This window comes from Ahaetulla prasina, chromosome 2, assembly GCF_028640845.1.
Source record: "Ahaetulla prasina isolate Xishuangbanna chromosome 2, ASM2864084v1, whole genome shotgun sequence".
In the NCBI taxonomy this organism is placed as follows: Eukaryota; Metazoa; Chordata; class Lepidosauria; order Squamata; family Colubridae; genus Ahaetulla; species Ahaetulla prasina.
The window spans coordinates 171,420,271-171,447,099 of record NC_080540.1 but is presented as its reverse complement, the minus strand read 5'-3'; the positions used below and the strand labels follow the sequence as shown (position 1 = coordinate 171,447,099).

Here is a 26,829-nt window from a genome sequence, read left to right as displayed (position 1 = left end):
GGGCAGCAGGATCACATCTGTTTTGGTTATGTTTTTTAACTATATGGATATTCATTAGCATGTTCTCAGATGAGCTGGTTAAGACTATTAGTAGTAGGGGCTATTTTGTTTGATTGAAGTGGATAACCTAGATAGCTTTCCAAGTCCTCCAGTGATGGTTGATCATCAATCAAAAGCTATTTCTGATTTCTCCGGCATGAGATCTTTCAAACAGGCATTTGCACTTGGACACCTGACTTGAAAAAACAAAACAAAAACAGAGAACAGAGAAAAAATTCTTGTTTTGGCTGTTTCCTGAGATTGATTCAAATGTGTTAATTTCCAATAGTCACCTCAATTTCTTTTTTCACATTCTGGCTACTCTGACTATAAAGGCACTAAAATATCCTTTTTTGAATAAGTCATTAAAAAGTGTCTATGGAGAGTCTCAGTCATCCAGGTCATGATTCTCCCAAAAGTGTTTTTTCAAGAGGCAACTGGACTTTTTTGTTTTTCTTTGAAGACATTTCACTTCTCATCCAAGAAGCTTCTTGGATGAGAAGTGAAATGTCTTCAAAGAAAAACAAAGTCCAGTTGCCTCTTGAAAAAGCACCTTTGGGATGAGTCATAAAAAGATAAACTGTATTTTATTTTAACATTGTGAAATGAATTCAAAGTTCCTTAGGACCTTTCCTGCCTAGCCCTGCTTTTAAGGAATGCCTGTAATTGCAGATTTCATTTTTCTGGTGATGCTGTTTTACCATGAAGTATTAGAGATCATCAATCCTCACCTTATCTCTGACAGCTTTAATAATCAAATTTTGGATTTCCTGGATCTTTAAAATTCTTATGACAAGGAAGACCCAACAAACTGAATGCAAATTTTAGAAATCTACCATAGAAATAAGTTATAACTTAACAGAGTTTTCATTTTGAAATGAAAATGTGAGATACTGTAACACAGACGTTAATACAAGTTGAGATAATGTATGACAGACCACCCTCGGGTTATCGATATAAAAACATGCAAAGGGACCGATTTCCCGATCTGGAATGATGATGAGAGTTGCCTAGAGAAATCAACAGAGAAATCTGAAATTTGTTCTCAGGCCAGCAGTGGGAATATTTTTTTTGTGCAATGTCGAAAATAAAAGGTTTTGTTTACAACCAACAGGCTTAGGCAGAAGCGTGGCGGGGCCAGGTAATTTAAAGCGGACCTATGCTACCAACTTCGAGCTCTCCGATGTGTTTAGGAGAAGACCCTCCCTCATCCTGCAACGGCAACAGGATGAGTTGCTTCTGCAGCACGATGTTTAATACGAAAAAGAGTAACTTTTTCATATACATTGAAACCTTTTTTAAAAAAACAAACAAACCCGACTTCCCTTGTTTTTTGGCTGATAGAACTTACGCTTTACAAGTGCAGAGATCCTGGATTTCTCCGTTTTTCCTCTCGGAGGTGGAGTGGGCAGAAAATATTCTTCTTGTTAGAATTCTATGATTCCCAAATAAAAGCATTTTTTAAATCTCATGCTGCGAACACTGCAAAACAAGCAGTGGGATGAAATAAGCCTCTAGAGATGTGGGGAGGTGAGTTGTCCAACCAGACTCCTCCAACGCGTTGGATTATATGGGCCCTGGATAAAAGGGTGTGTGTATTTAGATGTCCCCAAAGTTGTCTTAGTGTTTTTTCTCTTTGACAGTCTGCTCCTTAGCTGACCCAAACGCGTCCAACAAACTTAAGCCTGATGACAAGAGGCTAGTAAATTAAGTTACACCCTCTTTTCCCAAACAGTTCTGGCTCTACGGTCCACAGCCGGCGGCTGAAAAAATAATACGCATGCGCTCAAGCAACCTTGGTGGGTTTTTTTTTAAAAAAAAAAACCCGCCCGTCCTAGAAAACACTTGGCGGACGGCCAGGTTGTAAACGCGCATGTGCTGTGGCGGGCTCGTTTGATTTTATTCAGGCGAAGGCGAGAGGAGTTGCGGAGTCGGAGGAAGGAGAAGTTCCGTTCGGGCTGGTAAGTGGAAGATGTCGCCTCGCTTTCCAGGTTTCATTTTTTCGCGTCTTTTTCTTCGGGCTCTTCTGGGAGCTTTGAAATCCTGGGGAAAACCGGTTGCTTCTTAACGGCTCGACTCCTTTCGAATGTCGGTTTGTGTGGTCATGGCGGTGATGTCATGGCGCCTCCACCGAGTGCGGCCCTCCCCTTTTGGAGAAGTAAAGCGACGGTAAAGCTAACCGCGGGAAGCTAATTGGACACCCGAGCATTCGGGGGGGGGCGGGGCTTGTAAACCTAAGGTGGTCATTCCCCAGATTCGCCGCTCCATCGCTTGACAGGTAGTCTTCGATTTACAGCCTTTCCTATAATAACCAAAGTTACAAAGGCACCGAAAAAAGGGGTGAAATCCAGCAAGTTCTGACAGGTTCTGGAGTACCGGTAGTGGAAATTTTGAGTAGTTTGGAGAACCAGCAAATGCCACCTCTGGCTGGCCCCAGAGTGGGGAAGGAATGGGGATTTTGCAGTATCCTTCCCCTGGAGTGGGGTGGGAATGGAGATTTTGCAATATCCTTTCCCCAGGAGTGGGGAGGGAATGGGGATTTTGCAGTATCCTTCCCCTGCCACACCCACCAAGCCACACCACGCCCACAGAACCGATAGTAAAAAAATTGGGATTTCACCATTGGTTATGACCATTTTTTCATTCGTACGACCGTTGTGGTATCTGCATGGTCACGTGACCAAAATTCAGATACTTGGCCATGGGTTCATATTTATGACGGTTACAGTGTCCCGTGATCCCCTTTTTGGGACCTTCTGACAAGCAAAGTCAGTGGGGAAGCCAGATTCACTTAACAACTGGGTTACTAATTTAACAGCTGCAGTGATTTGCTTAACAAATGTGGCAAGAAAGGTTGTAAAGTGGGGCAAATGTCTAACAACCGAAATGTTGGGCTTGATTGTGGTCATAAGTTGAGGACTACCGATATTTATATTTTTCGGTGCTAAAAGTGGAAGTGGCAGAGAATGAAAAGGTAGTTGATGTGCAAAAAGTAGGCTGTGCTTATCTGCAATATTTACCAAGATACTTTTGACTGAAGCAGCTTTCTGCGGCTGCTGCATGGTAGGACTGTTAATGTCTTTAATGTAAACCTAATGTATCTGTATTGTAATGATCCTTGCAACCACTACATTTCTATCAGTCCTCTGGATATTTGCAGCCCAGATATGGTAGCTCTCTTGAGCTCCTTATAGTCAAATGTTCTTGGCCATTCCTACCTTGTATTTCATGTTCCTTGGTCTTGCTAAGGCCCAGTGGTAAATATAAACAAAACTTTATTTAGCTTGAACAGGCTGTACTTGCTGACATTTTCTTTGTAGGCAACTCAAGAGCCTCACTACTAGCACTGATGGTGTTACCTAGTTTGAGAAATGAAACATCTGCAAGAAAACAAGCAAGCTCACCAAGGATCCCTCATGTCAACCCTGAGCTTCGAATATTCTCCTTTATCAATAGCCTCACTTGGAATTTGGGTTTTCTGGCTTTAGTTCCATAAGCTGTATTGCAATTGCTGGGGAAAAATGATGATGATAACTGGACACATAATGATTGGATACTGAATCAATATCTGCAAAATTCCTAAAAGCAATGTTTGACAGTAGCTATTTAATTATTTTTGTTTTTAAAGGATGGGAAACTAGGCTTAATGAGAATTATTTATTGTTAAATGTTTCAGCACAGAAGGTATTCTTCCAAAGGCCTTGGCTCAACAGGTAAATGAAACTACCTAAAAGCTTTAAAACATATAGCACTTTTAATGCTTTAGTAAGAAATATTAGAATTCAAATTAAGCCCTACATTTTCCTGCAATTCTGTAGCAGTAATCAATAATTCAACATGTAGTGGGGGGCCAAGATGTGTCAATCATCTATAAAACAGAACAGAGTCTGCATATTTAACAAAGGCAATTGCTTGTTCTTTACCGTGCAGGGGTTGAAATGCAAAAATTAGGCTGATAGATCCAGATAGTATCTGATAGGTCCAACTATGTATTCGATTTATTTATTATAAAAAAAAATATTTCCATTTTTCAACATCATATTTATGTACAATCTGTTATCCATTATTAATCATTATTTTTTATTTATTGCTGATTCGGGCCTGCCCGACTGCCACTTCCTTTCTTCACAACCTCCTTCTACCCTCTACTACTTTCCCCTTCCTTCATCTCCTTCACTTTATTACTTCCTCTCCTCCTTCTCCACTCCTCCCTTCTACCCTTTCTACCCTTCTTATTCCCCTCCTCCTTCTCAACTCTTTCCTACCTACTTTCTTCCCTCCTTCTACTCCTCTCTCCCTTTCTTTCTGAAATGGCAGTCGAGTAGCCCCAATATCATTTCAAATTTTAATTTCATATCTTCAATCATTACTGTGCATTAATAACCAATCCATGTATCATTTCCCCCCCTCTTCCCCCCCGGACTTCCCAGAGCAAATACCAGGTATTATAACCAACAATCACAAGCTAAAATATACAAAATATACATAAACTCCCACCCCTCTCTAAAACTTTAAATCCCCTTACAATAAAAATAAAGAGATAAGAAAGAGTAATAAAAAAAAGAAAAGGAACAATACCAATACTGTTATGTATTCATGTTTGTACCTTTAAATATTTGAGCGGGAAATCAGCACGTTGCTGATTGGTCAAAGCCTCCAGCAGAACTGTATAAAAGGAGAGGCTTTTCCCCCAGCCTGTTGCTGGGTTCACCCTATATTAAAGAGCTGTTGTCACTACCCTGGTCTCCAGCCTCGTTACTTCCCGAACTTAACATTGGCGACGAAGGTGGGATGTCGAGGCTAAGGAGAACAAGAACCGAGCTGAAGCACGCACGATAGAACCGAACCCAGCAAACCCAGGGCAGAAAAACGGAGATGGCCAGTTACACTCCGCCCGCACCGTTTGACCCGGCCAAAGAGAAATGGGGGACGTATATGACCCGTTTCGAAAGCTTTCTAGAAGCCAACGAACTGCATGGAGTTCCAGATAACCGGAAGAGGGCTTATTTCCTAAGCCACTGCGGTCCGGAGGTCATCGACATCGCGGAAGCCCTGGCAGAGCCAACGCCGTTGCAGTCGGTGTCGTGGCCAACTTTACAGACTTTACTAAGAAACCACCGCTGCGCCGTCCAAATACGTGCGGCGGTTTGAATTGGAGAGCGAAGGCAGATGGAGGCGAATCCATGGCGACTACATGGCGCCCTAAGAAGGCGTCAAGGACTGCGGATACCGTGACCTAGGCGAGGTGCTTCGAGCAACTCATCCGAGGTCAAAGACATCCGATTGCGGCGACGGCTGCTGGCAAAGAGCAACCTCACGCTAGCCAACGCTCTGGACGAAGCCAGAGCACATGAAATATCATCCCAAGCGGCAGAGACACTGCAGAAGCCGGTCCCACAAAAGGCGAGCGCGAAGGCAACTCCGGTGCACCAGGAGGAGGTTCAGACCGAATCCGACGGTGAAGACGAGGAAGGGGTCTGCCGCACAGAGAAACGCGACAAAGGGGACCGAGACGAATCACGCGAAGCTGCGGGGGTCAACACCAGCGCCAACGCTGCAAGTTTAAAGACGCGACGTGTCGGCGGTGTGGGAAGAAAGGGCACCTAGCTCAAGTTTGTCGAGCGGCCCAACCTTCCCGCCGAAAATTCAAATCGACGAATCAGAGCGCGGAATCGGCAAGGCGGCCCGCGATTGGCTCAAACAAAAAAGGCGCGGATTCCAACCAAACAACTGTGATCATAGGCCGCGCCTCGACCAAAGTGGAGAAGAAGATCTTCACCAAGCCAAAAATAGAGGGTGTACGGTGCCGGCTTGAAGTAGACACGGGATCAGCGATCACCATCATGTCCTGGGACACTTTGGCGAAGTCGCTGCCGTCCGTCGCGAAGCGCCACCTGCAAGCACAACGGCTACGAGTGCACGACTACCAGGGGAATCGCATCCCTGTTCGAGGGACCACCTCCGTCCGAGTCGAGTACGGTCCACATAAAAAGACCCTGCCCATCACGATCGTCGAAGGAACTCTGCCCAGCCTGTTGGGACTAGACTGGTTTCGTGCCCTGGGCATGGGAGTGACTGGCATCTACAGAAGTGACTGTAACCTGAAAGACATTCTCTTTAACGAGTTCGAAGATGTCTTCAAGGACTGCCTGGGCAAGTACAAGGGGACCCCTATTTCCTTCAACTTAGACCCCCAGGTAGCCTCCATTAGGCTTAAGGCGAGGAGAGTCCCATTTGCCCTAAATCCAAAAATCGATAAGGAGCTGGATAAGCTCATTAATCAGGGGATTTTGGTGCCAGTCGATCACGCAAAGTGGGAGACGCCAATCGTCACCCCCATAAAACCGGACGGGTCAATTAGAATCTGCGCTGACTACAAGGCGGCGCTTAACAAAGCCTTACAGAAAAGCGCTTACCCGGTTCCAGTGGTGCAACACTTATTGCACTCTTTGGGGCAAGGGCAAGTCTTTGCAAAGTTAGACTTGGCCCAAGCCTACCAACAACTGCCAGTAGACGCCCGCACAGCCGAAGCCCAAACGATAGACAGGGGGGCCTTCAAGTGCACCCGATTGCAATTTGGGGTCAGTGTGGCACCAGGGCTGTTCCAAAACCTGATGGAACGACTACTGCAGGGGCTCCCAGGGGTAGTTCCCTACTTCGATGATGTCCTAATTTCAGGGGAAAATATGGAGGAATTGGGGAGGCGGTTAAGAAAGGTCTTGAGCATTTTCCGGACAGCGGATTAAAAGTCAAGACAAACAAATGCCAGATCGGGTCGAATCCGTCGATTTCTTGGGCTACGGATAGACAAGAAAGGAATTCACCCTACTGAGAGCAAGGTTAAGGCAATTAGGAAGGCTCCAGCGCCCAAAAACAAAGCAGAGCTGCAGGCATTCCTGGGATTGGTTAATTTTACGCGGTCTTTTAAAGAACAAAGCAACCGTTCTTGGAACCGCTGCATAGGCTCTTAGGAAAAAATACTGTTTGGTCTTGGGGAAAGTCAGAAAATAGGGCTTTTGAAGCAGTAAAGAACCTGCTCTCAAGTGATAGCCTGCTCATCCAATATCACGACTCATTACCCCTAGTACTGGTTTGCGATGCCTCCCCTTATGGGGTGGGGGCTGTGCTCAGCCATAGACTCCCAAACGGCACAGAAGCCCCCATAGCGTTCTACTCTAGAACGATGTCCTCCCCAGAGAGGAACTACAGCCAATTAGACAAAGAAGCTCTAGCCATTGTATCAGGGGTCAAGAAATTCCACGAGTATGTCTTTGGGCGGAATTTTGAAATCGTGACTGACCACAGACCGCTACTAGGGATACTGGCTGGCGACCGGCCAACGCCTGTGGCACTTTCGCCACGCTTGACCCGTTGGACTATATTCTTAGCCGCTTACTCGTACAAGCTGCAGCATCGACCAGGAAAAGAAGTGGGGCATGCAGACGCGTTAAGCCGATGCCCACTACCAGGGGCGACCGAAGACCCCACTCCGGGGACGCCCATCCTACTTATTGACTCGTTGGACTCTGGCCCAGTCACATCTAAGGAAGTGGCTCGGCATCATACCGACATTGTGTTAAGGACTGTACTCGGTTGGGTACAGAGGGTGGCCGCTGCGCCGGGCTTAAGGGTTCAAAGAATTTGTTAAAAAACGAGATGAGCTCTCGGCTCAAGGGGGGTGCCTGTTATGGGGTGATCGTGTAATAATTCCTGATAAGCTAAGGGGAAAGGTATTGGACCTCCTCCACGAGGGTCACCCAGGGATCGTAAGGATGAAGGGGTTAGCTAGAAGCTATGTATGGTGGCCACTCATGGACGCAGAGATTGCTGAGAGGGTAGGGAAATGCCAAGCTTGCCAAGAGTCCAGACCTCTACCCCCAACGGCCCCAGTCAGAGAATGGGAAAAGCCCCAAGGGCCCTGGTCAAGAATCCACATTGATTTTGCTGGCCCTTTCCACGGCCAAACATTCCTAGTGGTTGTGGATGCATTTTCCAAATGGTTGGAGATCATAATCATGAAATCCACTACGGCCGAAGCAGTAATCGCAACTCTGCGCCACCTATTCGCAACTCACGGGTTGCCGGACACTCTGGTGTCCGACAATGGGCCCCAATTCACGGCAGCCCAGTTTGAAGAATACCTGGCAGAGGAAGGCATCCGACATGCCCTCTCTGCGCCTTTCCACCCTGCGTCGAATGGCCTTGCAGAGCGTTCCGTCCGGAGCGCTAAGGAGGCATTGTCCAGGCTCAAGCCAGGTGACTGGCAAACAAAAATAGACTTTTTCCTAGCCATTCAGCACAGAACCCCAAGCACGGCCACCGGGAAAAGCCCAGCTGAATTGCTAATGGGTCGGAAACTCCGGTGCCCACTTGACCGTTTGAACCCCCATTACACACCCGAGGGTTACAAGGGGGAACTAGAAAAGACAAGGGAAATGAGCATAGGTGACCGGGTGTGGGCCCGAAACTATGGGGACGGCCCTAGTTGGTTCGCAGGACAAATAATAAAGATAACCGGCCCAAAATCGTACGTGGTAGAGCTACCAGACAACCGAGTGTGGAGGCGCCACATAGATCAGTTAAGAAAACGAATAACTGACCAAACCGAACCAAAGGAAACAGATCATGACCAATACCAATTTGAATCCACAGCTGACAATGACCCGGAGGAGGCGCAAGACTTAGCTGAGGTCCCAGAGTTCCAGCGACGCCATCAGGTCCCCGAGGGAAGCAGCAGGGAAAGTTCCAAAATTAATCCAAGGCCGGATGGCCAAGAAAAAGAGTCGGCCAATAATCCGGAGCCCGTTGGCCCAGAGAAAGAGCTGGGAGGAGAAAACAGCCCCTCCGACCAGCTCAAAACACCACCCAGAACTGAACCGCGCAGGTCAGAAAGAACTAGGAGACGCCCAGGTTATTTGCGTGACTACGTCGAAAAATAACATGTAAATAAATATGTAAATAGAAGCAAAGTGTTTTCTGGGAGGGGAGGAGTGTTATGTATTCATGTTTGTACCTTTAAATATTTGAGCGGGAAATCAGCACGTTGCTGATTGGTCAAAGCCTCCAGCAGAACTGTATAAAAGGAGAGGTTTTTCCCCCAGCCTGTTGCTGGGTTCACCCTATATTAAAGAGCTGTTGTCACTACCCTGGTCTCCAGCCTCGTTACTTCCCGAACTTAACAAATACAATCTTTCCTTCATATATTATTTCTTCTTAGTCCATTTTTAAAATTAATCCATCTTATCAAATTCAAATTTTCTCCACTTGTATATTCCTTCAAATTTCAAAAGTCCATTTCTTAAATTACAGTCCATCTTCTCGAGTTCAAATTTTCATCACTTACATATTTCTTCAATTGTCATAACATTTAATGTCCAATCTTCCAATATTACTTCATCAGTCAAATATCATTACGAATAAAGTCTCTCAGATACGATATTTCCAACTTAACTTCATAACTTTTGCTGTCTATAAACTTATATCCAAAGCGTATCACTTAAAACGAATAATCATTTAAGTTACATCCAAAATATAACAGTAAACAATTAACATCATTACATCCACAACATTATCTAAATTCATAAATTTTACTTTCCATCCTTCAAAATTAAATAGTATCATCCCATAGGTTTATACTTTACAAATAACAAATAACAAAAATCATATAATTTATATCCTAAACAAATCAATTCTAGAAATTAACCATAATCATCATATTCACATATTCACAACATTCCTCCCCTCTCCTATTCTATTTTCCATCATCTCCAAACCAGTTAACTTAGCAACTAACAACAAAGGATTCCCACTCTTTAAAACATTAATATAGAAATGTCTTGCTTTCATAACTATTAAGAAAATACTTTCTACCTTTAAAATTCACTGACAAACCCATTGGAACTTCCCATCTAAAATATATCATGTTTCTTAAACTCATTTCCACTTAAAAAGCAAATTCTCTTCTCTTTCTTAACATTTTAGAAGGAATTTCCTTCATCATTTTTATATCTTGTCCCAATATTTGAAATTTATTTTTATAAAAGGCTTGCAAGATTTCATACCTAACCTTTTTAGTTGTAAAATAAATAACCATATCCCTCGGTAATCTATTTTGTCTTGCCCACCAAGAATTAACACGATAAATTCTTTCAATATTAATCTCAAAGTCTTCTGGCTCCACACCCTTTATCTGAGCAAAAACTTGCATAAAAGTCTCTTTTAAATTTTCCTTCCTACTTTCCTTCAATCCCCTCACCCTTATGGCATATTCCATTAATCTATATTGTAATATTACTCTTTCTTCATCTGCCCTATCTACCTTAGCCTGTATATCTTCCATCTTATTATCTAAGTTCCAATTGTTTTGATTCTTTTGAATTTCCTCTATTTTCCTTTGCAACTCTAAATTAACTTTATTAAGTTCTTCCAAACTATCCTCTATCTGAATATAAGACCTTAATATTTGCGAAATTGCATCCTTTACCATTTTCATTTCCCTCATCTGCTCTTCTACCACTTCCTTAAAATCCAACATCTCTTTCTCTATTTCATCAAATTTTTGATCTATTTCTGAAAGATGAGTCTCCAGAAACTCCTGTAAAAAATTTCTTAATTCCTCTTTAATGTCTTTTTTTAATTTTCGTATCTGAACTGAAGAAGTTTCAAAGATTTTAGTGGCTTTTGGTACTATTTGCTTAAAAGCCATTTTTAAAATATATAACCTACCCAGTAACAGGGGACAAAAAAGGGTTAAAAAGGGAAAGATTCAAAAAACTTTTCTTCTAAATCACTATAATCCCAAAGAAGAAGAAAAAATATAAATCATAACATTCTCATTTCTTCCATTTAGTCTTCTTATATATCTCCTGGTTCCACACTGGCTGTTAATAAGCATTTCCTTAGCTTTCGTTTCCAATACACAAATCGCCATTTGCTTGCATTTCACAAAACGCCATTTGCTTTCTTCTCTCCTATCTTCGCAACAAATGTATCCTCTATTAGGGGCTTGCAATCTTCTTGCAAACAAATGCTAGAACTCCAGTTTCTGCTCTATCCGCGTTACAATCCATCACAAATCCATTTCTGCCGTAGAGATTGGACGCTACTTTTTTTCTGCCAAAAGGCAGATGCCCTCCGAGGCCGGAGCTTCTTTCAGGCTATAGAAGGAGCACTCCCCTCAAGCCTCCAGAAACTTTTCTGGGGCTTCTCCAGGTGGCTCAACTTTAGCCCGAATGCTCATCTCTCCCTCTTTGCCCGAGGGGGAGATTTTCAAGCCGCCGGACAGCTGATTTGCGCTGTCCTGGCAGCTCTATGGACTACGGGGTTAGCGGTCTAAAAAAGACCGCCATCAATGAAGCGGAGCCAAGCGGAAGTCCATATTCAATTTATTTATGTGGGGTTGGTTATTACCTAAGGGAAAAAAGGAGTATCAGATTAAATGAAGTTACAGAGATCTTTAAAGAGCTGTGGATGGAATATTTATGCATTTCTTGTTAAGCATAGAAAATTTTGCTTATTTTTATATTTGTTTCCCATTTGTATGTCTTTTCTATAATCTGAAGCAGTAAATCATGTGAAAATTCTACTATAGGTTGTAGATCTCTCCATATAAATATTATGGAATGGGACTAATTTGGAAAGCAATTGTATTGTGTAAAGTTCAGCAAAAGAAACATGAATCTTCAAGCGTCCTGAATATTTTGAATAAGGAGAATGTTCTTGGAGAAATAAAAAAATTGAGTTTTCTATCACAGCAGAAACACCAAGATAATTTTTATTTTCTAATGTAATGCCTGAGGGGGGGGAGAATCTAATGTTTTCTATGTTTTGTGAGAAATACATATGTTTTTTTGTTTCAGATCAGTTCTCAAGACATGCAGTCTGCTTCTGTATGTAGAAAAAAGGCCGAGACATTGGGTAAAAGGATTAATACAATTTTTTGTTTGATCTTCTTTTACTGCTTCGTCAAAGTATGTGTCACTGTCAATTACAGTTTGCTACAATGTCTGAACCCACCTCAACAAGCCATATAAAGCAAACCATAGTTTAGCAGAATGTGAGGGCCATTAGTAAGTTGAGGACTCCTTGTATACAGATAAGAAATGTGGGGGGAAACCATAAATTGGTTTGTGGATCAATTAGCCTTACCATTTCTGTTTGAACCAATATTTAGAATTTGCATAAAAGTGCTAATAGTAACTGCTGGGCTGGTTGAGATGTGCTGGTTTAGAAAGTGATCTATGAATTGGCAATATGGTGTATTTGGTTGGGTTCTCATAATTATTTGTTAGCATGGGTAGGCCTTAGTAGACCCATTTTCGGGTCTTTTCCCGTGTAAGGTTGTTCCCATGTAAGGTAACCTTACACGGAAAAAGACCCAAAAATGCCAAGACCTACATACCTATACCTGTGAAATCCTACGAAAACATATACATACATACATACATACATACATACATACATACATACATACATACATACATATATATGCAGGTTTTGGTATGTTCGGGTCTTTTCCTGTGTAAGATTGGAAGTATTTAGGCAACGTTTCGATGAGATCTCACTCATCATCTTCAGGCTTTGGCTTTGTTCTTATGTGAGCAAAGTGTGGATTTTAACTGCTGTTTCTCTATAAATACTGGTAGGGCGGGGAAGACTGTCTTGATGTTGTGTTTGTGGAGAATTTTGCTGATTTTATCTGTAGTGCCTTCTGCACAGACCAAAAAATAGCCAACATCATGAAATGTGTGTTCTGCTTACAACATGTTTGCATGCATTTTAAATTCATATAATTGAAAAAACTTAGTTGCATGCTGAATTTCTTTCCATTTTGCTTTGAAATATTTTGGTTTTTACATGAGGCATGTTTTCTCTACTTTCCTTCTTTGTAGAAAATATGCATAACCACGAGAAACCAGAAAATATTGCTAATTGTAGCAGTGCGATCCCACTTGAAATGACAGCCAGCCATTCAGCGATGTTGGTTGAGACTAGCAATCAAAAATGCCGTCCAGAATATAATCGGAAGAATGAGTGTTCCCATGGGCTTGAAAAAGCATCCTTGCAGGGTGTTGATCCTGAAATACATGGTGCTTCAACTTCATTTAATGTATCCTTTGGACAGCTCCCTAGCCCAAAAGTTGCACGTCGCTCCATGAGTCGCTTCAGTCTGAAACTAGGTGCTAATCGTCGGAAGTCACTGCCACCTTTTCATGTCGATATTTTGGGTATGTTTCCTTGACGCAAACGATTAAGATGAATTTGGTAGGAGGAAGGCAACATGAGTTGAGTTCTGGAAGAAGCTATGTGAACTATCCCTAAACAGATGGCAGCCTAAAATTTGTTTCCAGCTGAATATCCAACTGGTTGCTGCATAATACTGGGCTTTGCATTTTTTTTTTTAAATGGACTTTCTGACTTCTCCAGGCCAACAACCCTCAACATTAGATTGGAAGAACTGAAAGTTTTAGTCCACTTTTTTGTGTACTGAAGGTTTGGACTTTTTTAGCAGAATGTATGCCTTAGCCCAGGGATGTCCAAACTTGGCAACTTTAAGACTTGTGGACTTCAACTCCCAGAATTCCTGGGAGTTGAAGTCCACAAGTCTTAAAGTTGCCAAGTTTGGACACCCTTGCCTTAGTCTAAAGACTATGCATTCCTTAGATCACCAAAACACTAGACACATTTTCAGAACCTTTAGTTTTACCCATTTTGAGTGGCTCTAGGTGTTTCAGAGAAGATGTTGTGGATATTGCCTAAAACAATGTGGATATTGGTCTAAAACAATGTTCACCTGCCCTTAAATCATTGCATCATGATTTTCAAAAAATGCTCTTTACAAACTCCAAGTAAATGAAGTAGTAATGAAGTTACTACTAATGAAGTTGTGAAAAATTTGGGGGCATAAAGTTCTCTCGTTTGATTTATTATTTATCTATTTAATTTATCATTTTCCAACCTGGACTTCTCTAAAGATGGTAAACATCAACTCTCATGCAGCACCAAGTTAGAGAAAGGCTCTGTTCTTGTTAGAATGCTTACCTGTTCAGAGATAAGTACCACTGTGTTTAGTAAGGTTTGCTTGTGGATTGTAAAAACGTAAATTGTCTAAAAACATTAGGCATAGTGTTCAATTGCTAAAATATAGTAATTTGAAAACATATTTCCCAAACTGAAATAATATCATTTTGCTGAACTTTCAGAATTGAGTAAGGCAATCAGCCTGGATTTGCCAGAGGCTGAGAGAATGGCAGCACTCCTCCTTTCTAGTTTCCAGGTAAAGTTCAAGTTAAATCTTAATGGGGTTGCCACTGTGAAAAAGTAGTGACTCACTATACAGGGTTTTTCTTTGTTGAGTGTGGATACAGTGATGATGGTAGCATGATGAACACAGCAAGGGGGAGACCTACATATTGTAAGACTGCACAAGCCACTATCTAAACTAGGTTCTTATCAGAATGAGTCCTGATTAGCAATGAAGTTCTTATTATAGAAAGTGCTAATTTTATTGATGTGGTTATTGAGAACTACCGTATATACTCGAGTATAAGCCGAGTTTTTCAGCACGTTTTTTGTGCTGAAAAACGTCCCCTCGGCTTATACTCGGGTCTATACGGCTTATACTCGAGTTTTTTTTTTTTTAAGCCCCTCGGCTTATACTCGAGTATATACGGCTTATACTCGAGTTTTTTTTTTTTTCTTTTTTTCACATTTTACCGGACGGCGCGGGGAAGCCCTGCCGGTGCAGTGAGAGGGCGGGGCGGGGGAGCCGCCAGCCTTCTCAGCTGAGGGAGGGAGGGTTTCCCCAACCGGTAGGTGCCTCATTTCCCACCCTTGGCTTATACTCGAGTCCCCAGTTTACCCCAGTTTTTGGGGTAAAATTGGGGACCTCGGCTTATACTCGGATCGGCTTATATTCGAGTATATACGGTAGTTGATTTATGCACTTCTGATTACTGAAGTCTGATTGGGGTTTTGGTTGCAGTACACACAGTATATGGCTAAAAGTTCTCTTATTTTTAGTAGCATTGTTGAAAAGTTAAAATTTAGTATGTTTCTGTGAACATTTAAAGATCAAATACATTCAAATTTAAATATTTTCTTTCCTGTTAGTACTCTGCCCAAAAGCTTGAGCAGTCTCTGGGGCACATGGAAGGCTTTAATTCTGAAATTTTTCAGCAGAATGGTAAGTTTTATGTATGGTTTACCTCAAGGGAGAAAGGGTTATGTCTCATCTGAAGAACACCTGGGAATCAATTTGGTCAAGACTATTTGATCTTAAAACAAATATTCTGAGAAATTGATTCTCGGCAACCTAAAAACCAGTCCAAATTATTTCGGACAGATAATTTTGAAGGAAATCTGCCATATTTCATTCTTAAATGTATTAACTTGGCTTTTGGTCTTCACTGAACATAGCAGTTAAGAAGAAAAAAAAAACCCTCAGATCATTATCATGCAGGTATTTGCAACTAGCAAAGATTTGGAAATGTGGATCAATGGTCTATCAGCAGGACACTGATTAGGCATATAAACAATTGTACTATAGAAGGTGTAGCAGAACCTGAGAATAAAGTCAAATGAGGAATCAGTCTAGAGCAGGCCTGTCAAACTGGTGGCCTCTGGGCCGGATGCCTCACGTGTAGGCCACACCCACCCTGGGTCTGCAAAGGCAAAAAACGTCATGATACATCACAATATGTCATGTAACACAATTGAGTTTGACACTCATGGTCTAGAGTCTATGTGACCACAAATGGACTAAGTGCAACCCCTCTTGAACTCTGTTGACCCTTATCTAACACCAAGATACTGCTGACAATTAGTTGAGTAGATTCCTGTGCATAGGCATGGTTAACCATAAATCAATTTAATTGGAACTTCATATGCAGTCCTGATCTTTCACGCCTGACATGTACTTGCTATGACTGATTCTTCTCTGTTATAAACTACCTTTGGCATCCCATTATGTGAATTGAAACTTTATTTAGGAATACAACCAATATTTCCTCCTTTCTATGTATTACAAGAGAAAATCAATGGTAGTAGACCATCAGGAAAATTTGTCCTTCAGCCTTAGTAGAATACAGAAAGCTCACTTTTCCCCCACTTAGTGATCTCTCATATAACATTTCATCCTATTCACTCTGGGTTTTCATTATCTTTTCCAGTGAGCTCACTTTCAGAAGAGTTGAGGCTCCATATAAAGAAACTGATCCTCGATGGAATGGTGCAGAAATGCTTTGATGACCCCAAATGGTAAAATGACTAATCTTTTTTTTATGTGTTCCAACTAAAACATGTTCTTATAGTCATGTACCTGACACCTACTTATGTACTTCTTGAATTGTTGGTGATCTCTGAGCTTGGTTATTTTCCTGCAGACATTTAATTACTGGTCTATATAACAACAGTGCAAGGGAGACTGGAGTTTGCTGACTATCTAACAGTTTGTCCTGTCAGTCTTGGTGGGGATGTGGCTTCCTCCTTGATGGTTTCTTGACTAGGCTGTTGTTTCTTCCCTGATTGTTCATGTGGTGCTATTTCCTGCTTATTAGGGGGTTAATTGCAGGAGTAGATATATTCTAGGCTATTTGCTTCCTTCCTAGGCTTTTGACTGTATTGTAAATGGTGTCTACACATAGCCCTCAACTTATAACAGTTCATTTAATGACCATTCGAAGTTACAAAGGCACTGAAAAAAGTGACTTATGACTATTTTTCATATTTACGACCGTTGCAGCATCCCCATGGTCATGTGATTTACATTTGGGTGCTTGACAACTGACTCGCATTTATGACGGTTGCAGTGTCCCAGAGCCGTGTGATTCCCTTTTGCGATCTTCCCACAAGCAAAGTCAATGGGGAAACCAGATTCACTTAAGAACTGTTATTAAGTTAACAATTGCAGCGATTCACTTAACAAATGTGGCCAAAAAGTTGTAAAGTAGAGCAAAACTCACTTTTACAAATATTCACTTAGCAACACAACTTTTGGGCTCAATTGTGCTTGTAAGTTGACTACCTGTACTTGGGATATTTGTTTATTTTGCCCATCTTACTATCTAAAGCCACTTTTCAAAGTGGTAATGCTGCCTCAGGAAAAATCACTATTGTCCCAGCAGACGAAGCCAAACCACTGTTATGAACAGAACACAATATGTATGGAAAGCCAGAGAACTACTGAGGATAAAGAACCTTACAATCCCATAAATAACGACTCAATATGGAACATGGACAACCAAATCAAGAAAATTCTCAATATTCTAAGCAAGAAAGGACAAACCATGAAAGAAAAGTTGCAGATGAAAAGTGGCTGATCTGCCCTCCTAGACTTCTATGGACATACCAAAATGACATCCCACATATACTACTATCGGAGTCCTCAACCTACAATGCATATAAAGAACTCACCAGAAACATGGACATCTTGCAGATGGGAGGAAATACTCTTATTAATGCTCCATTACAGAGCTTCCACAATATCAAGAGCCTAAGAATAGAAGAAGATGAAGTTATGACTTCACTTGATGTCATAGAACTCTTCATGCCCATAGATCTAGAAGTATCTAAAAAAACCACTGCAGCATCACTACACAAACACACATGCAACCTAACAGAATATACTGAAACCCAGAATCATGACATTCATCAATCTTTGTCTTTCAGTTCAATGGACAAATATATTAAGAAATCATAGGAACACCCATGAATTCAGTACTCAGGATTCTTAGCTAAGATTGTGATGTAATGTCTAGAAGCAGTAGCATTCTCACACAAACACTAAAACTTTAGATCTGCTTTCTAGATGACAAAGCTTAAAGAGTTACAATAACCCAACAGTTCACCCCCAAGCTACCGATATTCTCCTTGTATGCTGGTTGCATAAGAATTGCATATTAACATTATAGAAAGAACACAGCAGAATAAATTAGAAACCAATTTGTGATTTCCTATAAGCTAACAGTGTCTTAACTCTGCATCTTCTATCTATTTTAGCGGTCTCTCAGATCCTGCATTCAATAAATTGGTGACTACCTTAAAGGACACCATTGCGAGGTAAGATAGACTCAAAACCCAAATGTGCTATAATAATATGGGCGCTGCAGTGATCAACTCAACTTGGTGATTTTCAATGGAGAATAAATTTGATTAAAGTATCTAGGGAAGGGTTGGTTTTTTTAGTGTAGTAATATTTTACGACAGAAAGTGTGGCCATAAAAAGAGGAGATTCTATGTCCTCCAGTTACATCACTGCTTCACTGCCATACTTTTGTAACCCTAGGAGGTCAAAGAACAAATTATTACTCCTAGCTAGGAAAAGCTTGCCTTTCCTGGACAATAAAGTGGTAAAGGGTTGATTTATCTTTGTTCTAAAATGAAAGTCTTTTCATTTTGTCATTAAGTACTGCTTAGTTTGTTCTAAAGGGAAAGTTGGTTAAAATAGTGCTGTATTAGACCTAGCCATGTGATTGTAGGCTAAAACATTCTTTCCCATCTAGTCCAAATTCTTCCTTCTCATGGTTAAACATAATTCAGCATTATATCTGAACTAATTGCCATGCAAATGAGAATGAACCTTAAGCATATTTGTTCTCATTAGCATAATACGTTGATGCATGATTAAAGGCTGTAAGTGGAATGATGATGTGCAATTTGCTCCAGGAACAAGTGCAAACAACTATGGACTCTTTCTCTTTTTAAGATATCAGTAATATGCCCATATGAGAGAGAATAAAAACGTGTATTTATTTAAAACATGTATATACTGCTTCCCATGAAAAGGAATCCCCAAAGGAACAATTAAACATTACACTTGAAGTTAAAACAGTAGGTTGGAAGCAATTAATAAAAACAAAAGTTTTACAAGAATACAATACAAAATAAAATCTGAAAAATAAACATTAAAATATTAATAGAGAATGCAAGCAGTAATAAAAGAATTAAAAATCACAGTAGGATTAAAACATAAATTCTGGGAAAATAACAGTATTTACCTTGTGCCAAGAAAGATGAGAAAGATGGCCCTTGGTTGAAAGGTATCCTGAGCAGGTCTTTCAATTATGTTATGGGTAGGATACAACGGGAAGAGATGATTTTTCAGATTTTAAATTGTAAATGGCTTTGTAATTAAAAGTTAAAAGCTTTGTAGTTAAAGCAACCATCTTGAATTGGGACTGGAAAAAAACTGAAAGCCAGTGAAGACCATGAAGAACTTGAATATTAAGTTTGTATTGCCTCATTGCAGTCATACCTCAGCCACAGTAGGTTGAAGTAACTGAAGTTTCTAAGGTGTATCCAAGGGCAGTCTAGAATATAACACATTGCAGTAATCTAGTGGAGCATTCTAGAGTCCTCTACATATCTATAAAAAGCAGATGACTCAGAGGATGTTGACTTTTGGATCCAGTTAATCATGAAGGTTATTCAGGCTTTTAATGATCAAAATGTACTTGAGTAATTGGAACCAAAATTTCACAGCAATTTCCATGATGTGCCTTTTTCTCTGGAACCCCATTGTTTATTTGCTCTTGGTTTTCTTTTTTCTTTTTCTTTTTTTTTTCCTTTTCCTTTTTCCTTTTCCTTTTTTCTTTTTGTGAAATACCAAGTGATATTAGCCCATTGTTTTCTGAACTGTTTTCCCACCCTCTAAATCTGATATGGTATGCTTTATAATGTAATTGCAATACTTGTCTAACATGGACTAATAAAAGATTTCATGCTTTATAAGCGTTTTCTATTTATAAATGTAGCCTATTCAATCATTCATTGAATCTTTTAATGCCTTGATGTCATTTTCTGTTCCTACAAGGGAAAGAAGCTTTAAAGAATGCTTTCCTGTTAGTATTTATTTATTAATTTACTAAAATTTTACTTTAAAAAACCCCATTGGTTAAAGTCTGTTATCTCTCTATTAAAACAGAATGAAACTGGAAGCAAGACGAGATTATTCGGTTTATAAGCCATATATCATCCATCCCTGAACCATGTTCATTAAGAAACTATAAAACTGACTGAACTTTTAAAGATGGAAGAAAATTCCATTTTGATTATAATAACCCCTCCAGCATTTCAGTAGTTATGTGTTATAGGCGAGATGGACTTCCTGTATTAAAGTAGGTAATAATTCTCAAGACCTCATGAGCATTGCATAATGTATCATCCAAGCACTTGCATAAATCTGATTCCCAAATTTGTTTAAAACTATGGATTAGCTCTATCTGTTTCCATCACATGAAAATTGAGTTAATTTTATTAGTCTTAGCTGAATGAAACTGATTTATGAACATCCCATGAGAATATGGAAGACAAAGAGTGTACAGTATTGATGGACCATGTAGTGCCATATACAATTCTCAAGAGACCTTTCTGTTAAGGCTACTTCAAGTTAATGACAGCAAATGACAGCACTAATGTCTCTGGTGCTAAAGCTAATTATAATCTATATTTTTAACAGATTTTCAGCAGAGAATCAAGCTTGGGAAGAGCTACTTCTGTCTTACCAGAAAAAAATAGAAGAAATATCCAGGTTAGAATATTGGCTATCTTTATCCTTAGATTATTCTGAAAGCAGGGTTACAAGGTCAAAGGCTATAAAATTTATATAATGTAACGTAATGGACAAGAGCAGAAAAAAAGGGAGTATGGACAGGCCCACACATTTTAATTGCCATTAGTAGGTAAACCCCAAATAGTAAAACTGGTGTTTTTTAATATTTCCAAATAATCTAGAGTTAGCAATTTGAGTGAGGGAGCAGTAAAATGTGAACTGGTCAAAAATTGGTTGATGCTACTGAATTTTTCAGAGTGGTTGAACTGAAATGGGAAGCAATAGATATTGTTTTTAGTGACTAGCTGCTAAGAAATAGCTATCCTTCATCTCACCAAGAAGGGAAGCTAGAAACTTCTAGAAGGGGAAGATAGGAGGTTGGGGAGTTGTTGAAGATAAGGACAAAGATCCACTTTTGAGGATCGGTAAAGAGTTTTAACTAAGGGGTCAAGATAGATATATAATTTGGTTAATGCTTGCTCAGAATTTTTTCCTTACTTTATTAACCTTATAATTGTTAATTGGAGTTTGAAGTCTAAGGGCTATGCCAGGTTTGGTAACATACAACAAACATGATAGTAATATTGTACCAGTGAAGGGATTTGATTTTTTTTATCCTGTAGAGAAGGATTCCCTTCTCATCCCCCCAAAAGGTGAAGGAAAAACTGTTACCAAGTCAGATATTGTTGGGAACTGATGGTTGGCATCTAGCTGAGAAAAAAGGGAGGACTGGGAACCTAGAATGAATGAATGAGGGTTGGGTCAGAATCTGACAATCACATACCCTGTAAGTACTAATTATTGTGATTTGCTTTTTTTTTATCTTTTAAGGCAGCTAGAGTCATGCGAGCTGAAACAAGCACCAGAGGAATCTTGCAGCTACCTTGGGGCATCCCAAGCCCATGTACTTCAAGCCAAACCAGACTATCAGAAAATACTGGATTGTCAAACAGAAGTCTTTTATTGCCTAGAGGGAGTGGTGAGTTTTGACATCAGTTATTGTACCATTGTTTTGTCATTCCTTACTGTCCGTTTAAAATTTAATTTTAAAAAGGCAGTAAGGAATGTCAAAACAATGGTGCAATAATTACCGTATATACTCGAATATAAGCCGATCCGAGTATAAGCCGAGGTCCCCAATTTTACCCCAAAAACTGGGGTAAACTGGGGGACTCGAGTATAAGCCGAGGGTGGGAAATGAGGCAGCTACCGGTCGGGGAAACCCTCCCTCCCTCAGCCGAGAAGGCTGGCGGCTCCCCCGCCCCGCCCTCTCACTGCACCGGCAGGGCTTCCCCGCGCTAATGCAAAAGCCCGCCAAGTTTGCACCATCCGGTATAATGTGAAAAAAAGAAGAAAAAAAAAAACTCGAGTATAAGCCGTATATACTCGAGTATAAGCCGAGGGGACGTTTTTCAGCACAAAAAACGTGCTGAAAAACTCGGCTTATACTCGAGTATATACGGTAAGTGATGGAAAGAACCTTGCATTGAAAGCACACAGTTCTTTCCTCTGAGAACTTAAAGCAGTTCACTCAAAGCAGCATTTATACTACATGTATATTTTGGTTCTTCTCCATCTTCCTGAAACAGTAGACAAGTGGTAATACCAAGTTGGAGGACTTGATAATCTAGGTGGCCAGGATTCGCAGCAATAGATTCTGTCAAAGTGATGGATTAAATTATGTCCAGAAAGTATCCATGCGGATAGCTTGCCATTCTACATGTTTCTGAAAAACTTAGAAACTGAAAACCTTATAACAGAAGTAAAATGATAATCAAACACAGATTGCTGAGGTAGAAAGGCAGTTGAACAGTACACTTGTCAGGGAAAGAGGCAACATTTTTCTTGGGCATGAGGAATAGACAGTGAGGATGTGGGTGAAGCCATCTAAGTGATACCATGGCTTGGAGATTTATATAATGATTAGGAATTTCTCAATGTGAAAAAAACTCAAAGCAAATAATGTACTAGAATTAGAAATTATGTCAGGATTGACTAGGAGAGGCAGTGCAAGGCCAAATAATAAACTGGGACGCTCCAGTTATAAGGTATAAATCCATCATCTTTCTAAGGAATAAAAATTACAAAGCAAATAAATAGATGTGCAAAAACCCTCTTTTTATTTCCATGGCTGTGAATTCTGCTCATTCAGAGCCTGTTCATTCCCAATCTGTTCATTCACAGAGGAGTCCCAAATAATTGTAAAGTGTCCGACAGAAGTCTGCCACAGTTCTTCGGGATAATGGTGATAAACACCCACCTTTACCTCCTGTGACACACTGCCAAGACCTAATTGGCAATTCACTTTGCAAAGCCACACGGAACACAGAGTCATCACAGAGCTGCAGTCTTGAGACTGGCCAGCACGAGCAACAGTTGCTTCCTGCAAAGGGCTCACGTGCCTTTGTTCCTCCTTTATGTCTTATGGGACGAGCCAATCATCTCCAAGCCCTACTCATGAGTTGTCCCTTTTGTTTTAATTGTTCTTGCCTTCTGCACATGCGCGCACTGGGAACAGGCTCCCTCTGTTCCTCTGCCTCGCTGATGTCTGACTCTGGAGGCTCCAGAGTCCGCACATAACTCCCAGATGGTCCTGGCCCCATCTCTGTCCCAGATGCAGAGCCCTCGTCCAAGTCTTTCCCAGACTCCAGGACTGGCCCATGTTCCTCCCCAGCCTCCTCACTGTCCGATTCTGCTGCCAGCTCTGCAGGCAGACCACAACAGGGACAATAAACATGTAAGAGGAACAGAGGGTATTAAAAGGGGTATTGCACAAGGAAAAGGGACAATCAACAACAAAAAACATAGTGAAACCTTTTTTTCCAAGTTTTTAAAAGAACTGCTTTATGCTTTTCACTTTTTTTTTACTATTTATCATGTTCAGTAGTTCTGTGTTGATTGCTATTGTGCTGTTTCCTTATTGTTGTCATTTTGTGCATTTCACAGATATTGATTACTTGAATATTTTAAATATTTGAGAATATCAATTTAAATGAGTTATTACATGACTTTTGTGCTGGCTAGTTTGGGGAAAAAACTAGGGATGGGAGATTAGCCATTCAGAATCTTGATATAAAGAAAGGCACACAATAAGAGGATAATTTATCCTTTCTGTTCTGATTGGGTGAAGGAGTCAGATGATTGTAAGCAATAATGAGCTTCCAAGACAAAATGGATAAATCTTTCAATCAGACCTTGCTGAGCTTAGAATGAAATTCTTGAAGGAGGCTACCAAAAGTCTAAGAAGGAAGGAACTTCTTAAACATTTCCCATTGTTTGATTGAATCTGGAAGTTCTGCTGAATGATGCACCCCAGTAATATTTAGTTTAGAATAATAGAGGGAGTGGTCATTTAAAGGGTCAGAATAGATAATCTCTGCTGGATTGTCCCCTTTTAAATAATATTTCTTTTCAGCTTGATGAAATCAGTCAGATGGTGAAAGTTTGTCAGACCTATGTGGAAGATACTACATTATATCTCCAGAAACTATCAGCACAACTTGGTAAGTCATGGAGTGGCTATTATTTTTGTATAACTGATATTGATATAACATTTATATCAAAGGTTTATTTGGTATATTTATTACATTTCTACACTGCATAAATCCCAGTGACTCTGCCTAATACATATAACCAATGCACAAAACAAAAAATACCGTATATACTCGAATATAAGCCGATCCGAGTATAAGCCGAGGTCCCCAATTTTACCCCAAAAACTGGGGTAAACTGGGGACTCGAGTATAAGCCGAGGGTGGGAAATGAGGCACCTACCGGTTGGGGAAACCCTCCCTCCCTCAGCTGAGAAGGCTGGCGGCTCCCCCGCCCCGCCCTCTCACTGCACCGGCAGGGCTTCCCCGCGCCGTCCGGTAAAATGTGAAAAAAAGAAAAAAAACAAAAACTCGAGTATAAGCCGTATATACTCGAGTATAAGCCGAGGGGCTTAAAAAAAAACTGAGTATAAGTCAGAGACCGAGTATAAGCCGAGGGGACGTTTTTCAGCACAAAAAACGTGCTGAAAAACTCGGCTTATACTCGAGTATATACGGTAATCTCTCCATGCATATAAGTTACAAGAGGGGTTAATTTGTTGTATGTAATGTACACATTCAGTCTATTTGAAGTCTAATTTCAGGTAACCCAAACACTGAAAGTGAATTTCTGTTCTTCTCCCACCCTATCAATTTATTTCAAGCTGATATTCAGCTCTATTGTTATGAGGTTTTAGATTTTTAAATGTCCCCATCATCAAGCACTGGAAGTTAAATTCAATTTTTATTGTAATAATAAGGAAAATATTAAACTCATAGGATGTAATTGTATTAACTTTATTAATATTGGGTTTTTTTGTCATGACTTATAGAATGGAAACTGACAACACATGAACGCTTACTGTTTTACCCTGAAAAGTTGTTCTGGATAATGGGGGAACTTATACAGTACTGTATAAGACATTGTCACAATAGTTTGGGCATTAGAAAAATCTTCTTTTCCTACATTATATTTCTATTTTCTGTAAAACAGAATTAGCTTTTTTGGTTTGTAGCAAGATTACTCTGGATCCAACCAAATACCAATATTGCTGATATTAATGCAATTCAGGTCATATTGATTTTACTCTCCATTAAGAGAACTGCTGCATTGCACGTTGGAGAGATACGTTACATTAACAGATTCGGATTATAATAATATAATCTTGAAAATGTATGTTACATTAACCGATTTAGTTATACAGTAAATCCATTGAAATAGAAAACAAACTGTATGAAAAAGGTTAAATATATTTCGGGCTGATTTTACATTAGCTATATCATGAGTTTTGTTGGGAAGATGTGTGTCTCAATTTATAGAGATTCTTCAATTAATGCAACACCAACCCAATGTGTTGCTTAGTTTCTGCCTAAATACATCTTAGAAAACAAAACCACAGTTTGTAGTTTTAACTATAGTTTATTATGTCTGAATTCACAATTAACTTAGGCTGCAAAAATGGCAATTATCTTTCCACAAATGTGGAAGCTTTGTTAAATATTTTTATTATTTAACATCCTTATAATTAAAACAAACTTTAAACTTAATAAAGAGAAATCAAAAGAAAACAAAACAAAATAAATTAAACAATGCCTAACAAAGAATACAAACTAAAAAAAAGAGAAAAATATCTGCCTTATATTTTATATTATCAATAGTCATAGGTTTTACCAATAAATTCATTACTTTATCAGTACATATTATTATTGTAAAATATCAGAAAATCTTTCCTATAATAGTAAACATTGCTGTATTCTTTAATTAGTAGAAAATGCTGCCTTCTCCAAAACAAATAGGTCACATTTCCAACAACTATCCTTAATATCTGCAATAGTACCCATTTTTTAAATAATTACATGACCACAAAGCTTAGCAGATCTATGTTAAGACTTTTTTTAGTGTTGTTAGGTTCCATGATTTTGCTGTTCTCCAACATTCAGTTAATAACATAACTATCTGGAATTAATACAATACTCTTTCTATTTCAGCATCTAGAACTTTCCTGAGATTAGAGAAATCACCAGCCCGAAAACTTCTTAGGCTTTTCCAGACAAAATCATCTGTACTGCCACCTCCAAAGGATTAAAGAAAGTGTCAGTTTCATTTTGCTAACAGACATTTCTTCAAGACATTCTTCATCTGACTTTCTAAAACTGACTTTGGAAATATCTACGTAGGCCAACTTAAATATTGGCTTGGCCATTATTACTTAAAAGAGCAAGAAGCTGATCTCCATCAATGTATGGTAGTGCAGGGGAGGAAGAGAACAACAGATAGATATAGCAGCTTTTCATTCTGTGTTTGAGCATATTTTTCTCCATTCTATGATGAACATTTGATGAATAGTAGACAGGTGTGTAAAAGTCTTGCAGTAGTTTTAGCTGCTTTGTCTTGTGCACTGTCTTCAATATTCTGATGCTACTCAGAAATAAATTTTATACTCCTAGATGTGAAAATCAATTCCTACGTAGACAGGCAAATATTGGTTTCCAAGTGGAATGTTTAAAAGTTTTCAGGAATCCCTGAAACAGGAATTTCATGGGGGGAGGGGGCAGTTTCAGAAGAGTAGGTACCTATGCATCCATGTTTTGTACATTTAATATGCAATTGGAGCTCTTGCCTCACAATCAGGTTGTGAGTTTGATCCTAGGTAGAGGCAGATGTAGGGTCGCCTGCTTGGGCAGGGGGTTGGACTAAATGACCTTCAAGGT

General features: G+C 39.9%; 1 protein-coding gene across 3 annotated transcripts; it reads left to right on the top strand.

The window, feature by feature from the left end:
• The first annotated feature begins 1,921 nt into the window (after positions 1 to 1,921).
• Positions 1,922 to 26,580, top strand: DSN1 (DSN1 component of MIS12 kinetochore complex). 3 transcript variants are annotated; one of them, XM_058167505.1, is made up of 11 exons: positions 1,922 to 2,000; positions 11,898 to 11,955; positions 12,930 to 13,265; positions 14,241 to 14,314; positions 15,151 to 15,223; positions 16,209 to 16,296; positions 18,037 to 18,096; positions 20,495 to 20,566; positions 21,419 to 21,566; positions 24,003 to 24,090; positions 26,107 to 26,580. In XM_058167505.1, the coding sequence occupies exons 2-11, from the start codon at positions 11,913 to 11,915 to the stop codon at positions 26,202 to 26,204; spliced, it is 1,080 nt and encodes a 359-aa protein (XP_058023488.1). In that variant the 5' UTR covers positions 1,922 to 2,000; positions 11,898 to 11,912; the 3' UTR covers positions 26,205 to 26,580. The 3 variants fall into 3 exon arrangements, with proteins under 3 accessions (XP_058023488.1, XP_058023487.1, XP_058023490.1); XM_058167504.1 differs by having other exon boundaries at positions 1,937 to 2,208; XM_058167507.1 differs by lacking the exon at positions 1,922 to 2,000 and adding an exon at positions 3,721 to 3,752.
• The last annotated feature ends 249 nt before the right edge of the window (positions 26,581 to 26,829 follow it).

Coding starts and splice junctions, on each gene's coding strand:
- DSN1 (XM_058167504.1), top strand. CDS start 2,158: ATGGCGCCTCCACCGAGTGCGGCCCTCCCCTTTTGGAGAAGTAAAGCG. Junction 21,567..24,002: donor TTTATTGCCTAGAGGGAGTG/GTGAGTTTTGAC, acceptor ATTTCTTTTCAG/CTTGATGAAATCAGTCAGAT. Junction 24,091..26,106: donor GAAACTATCAGCACAACTTG/GTAAGTCATGGA, acceptor TTTCTATTTCAG/CATCTAGAACTTTCCTGAGA.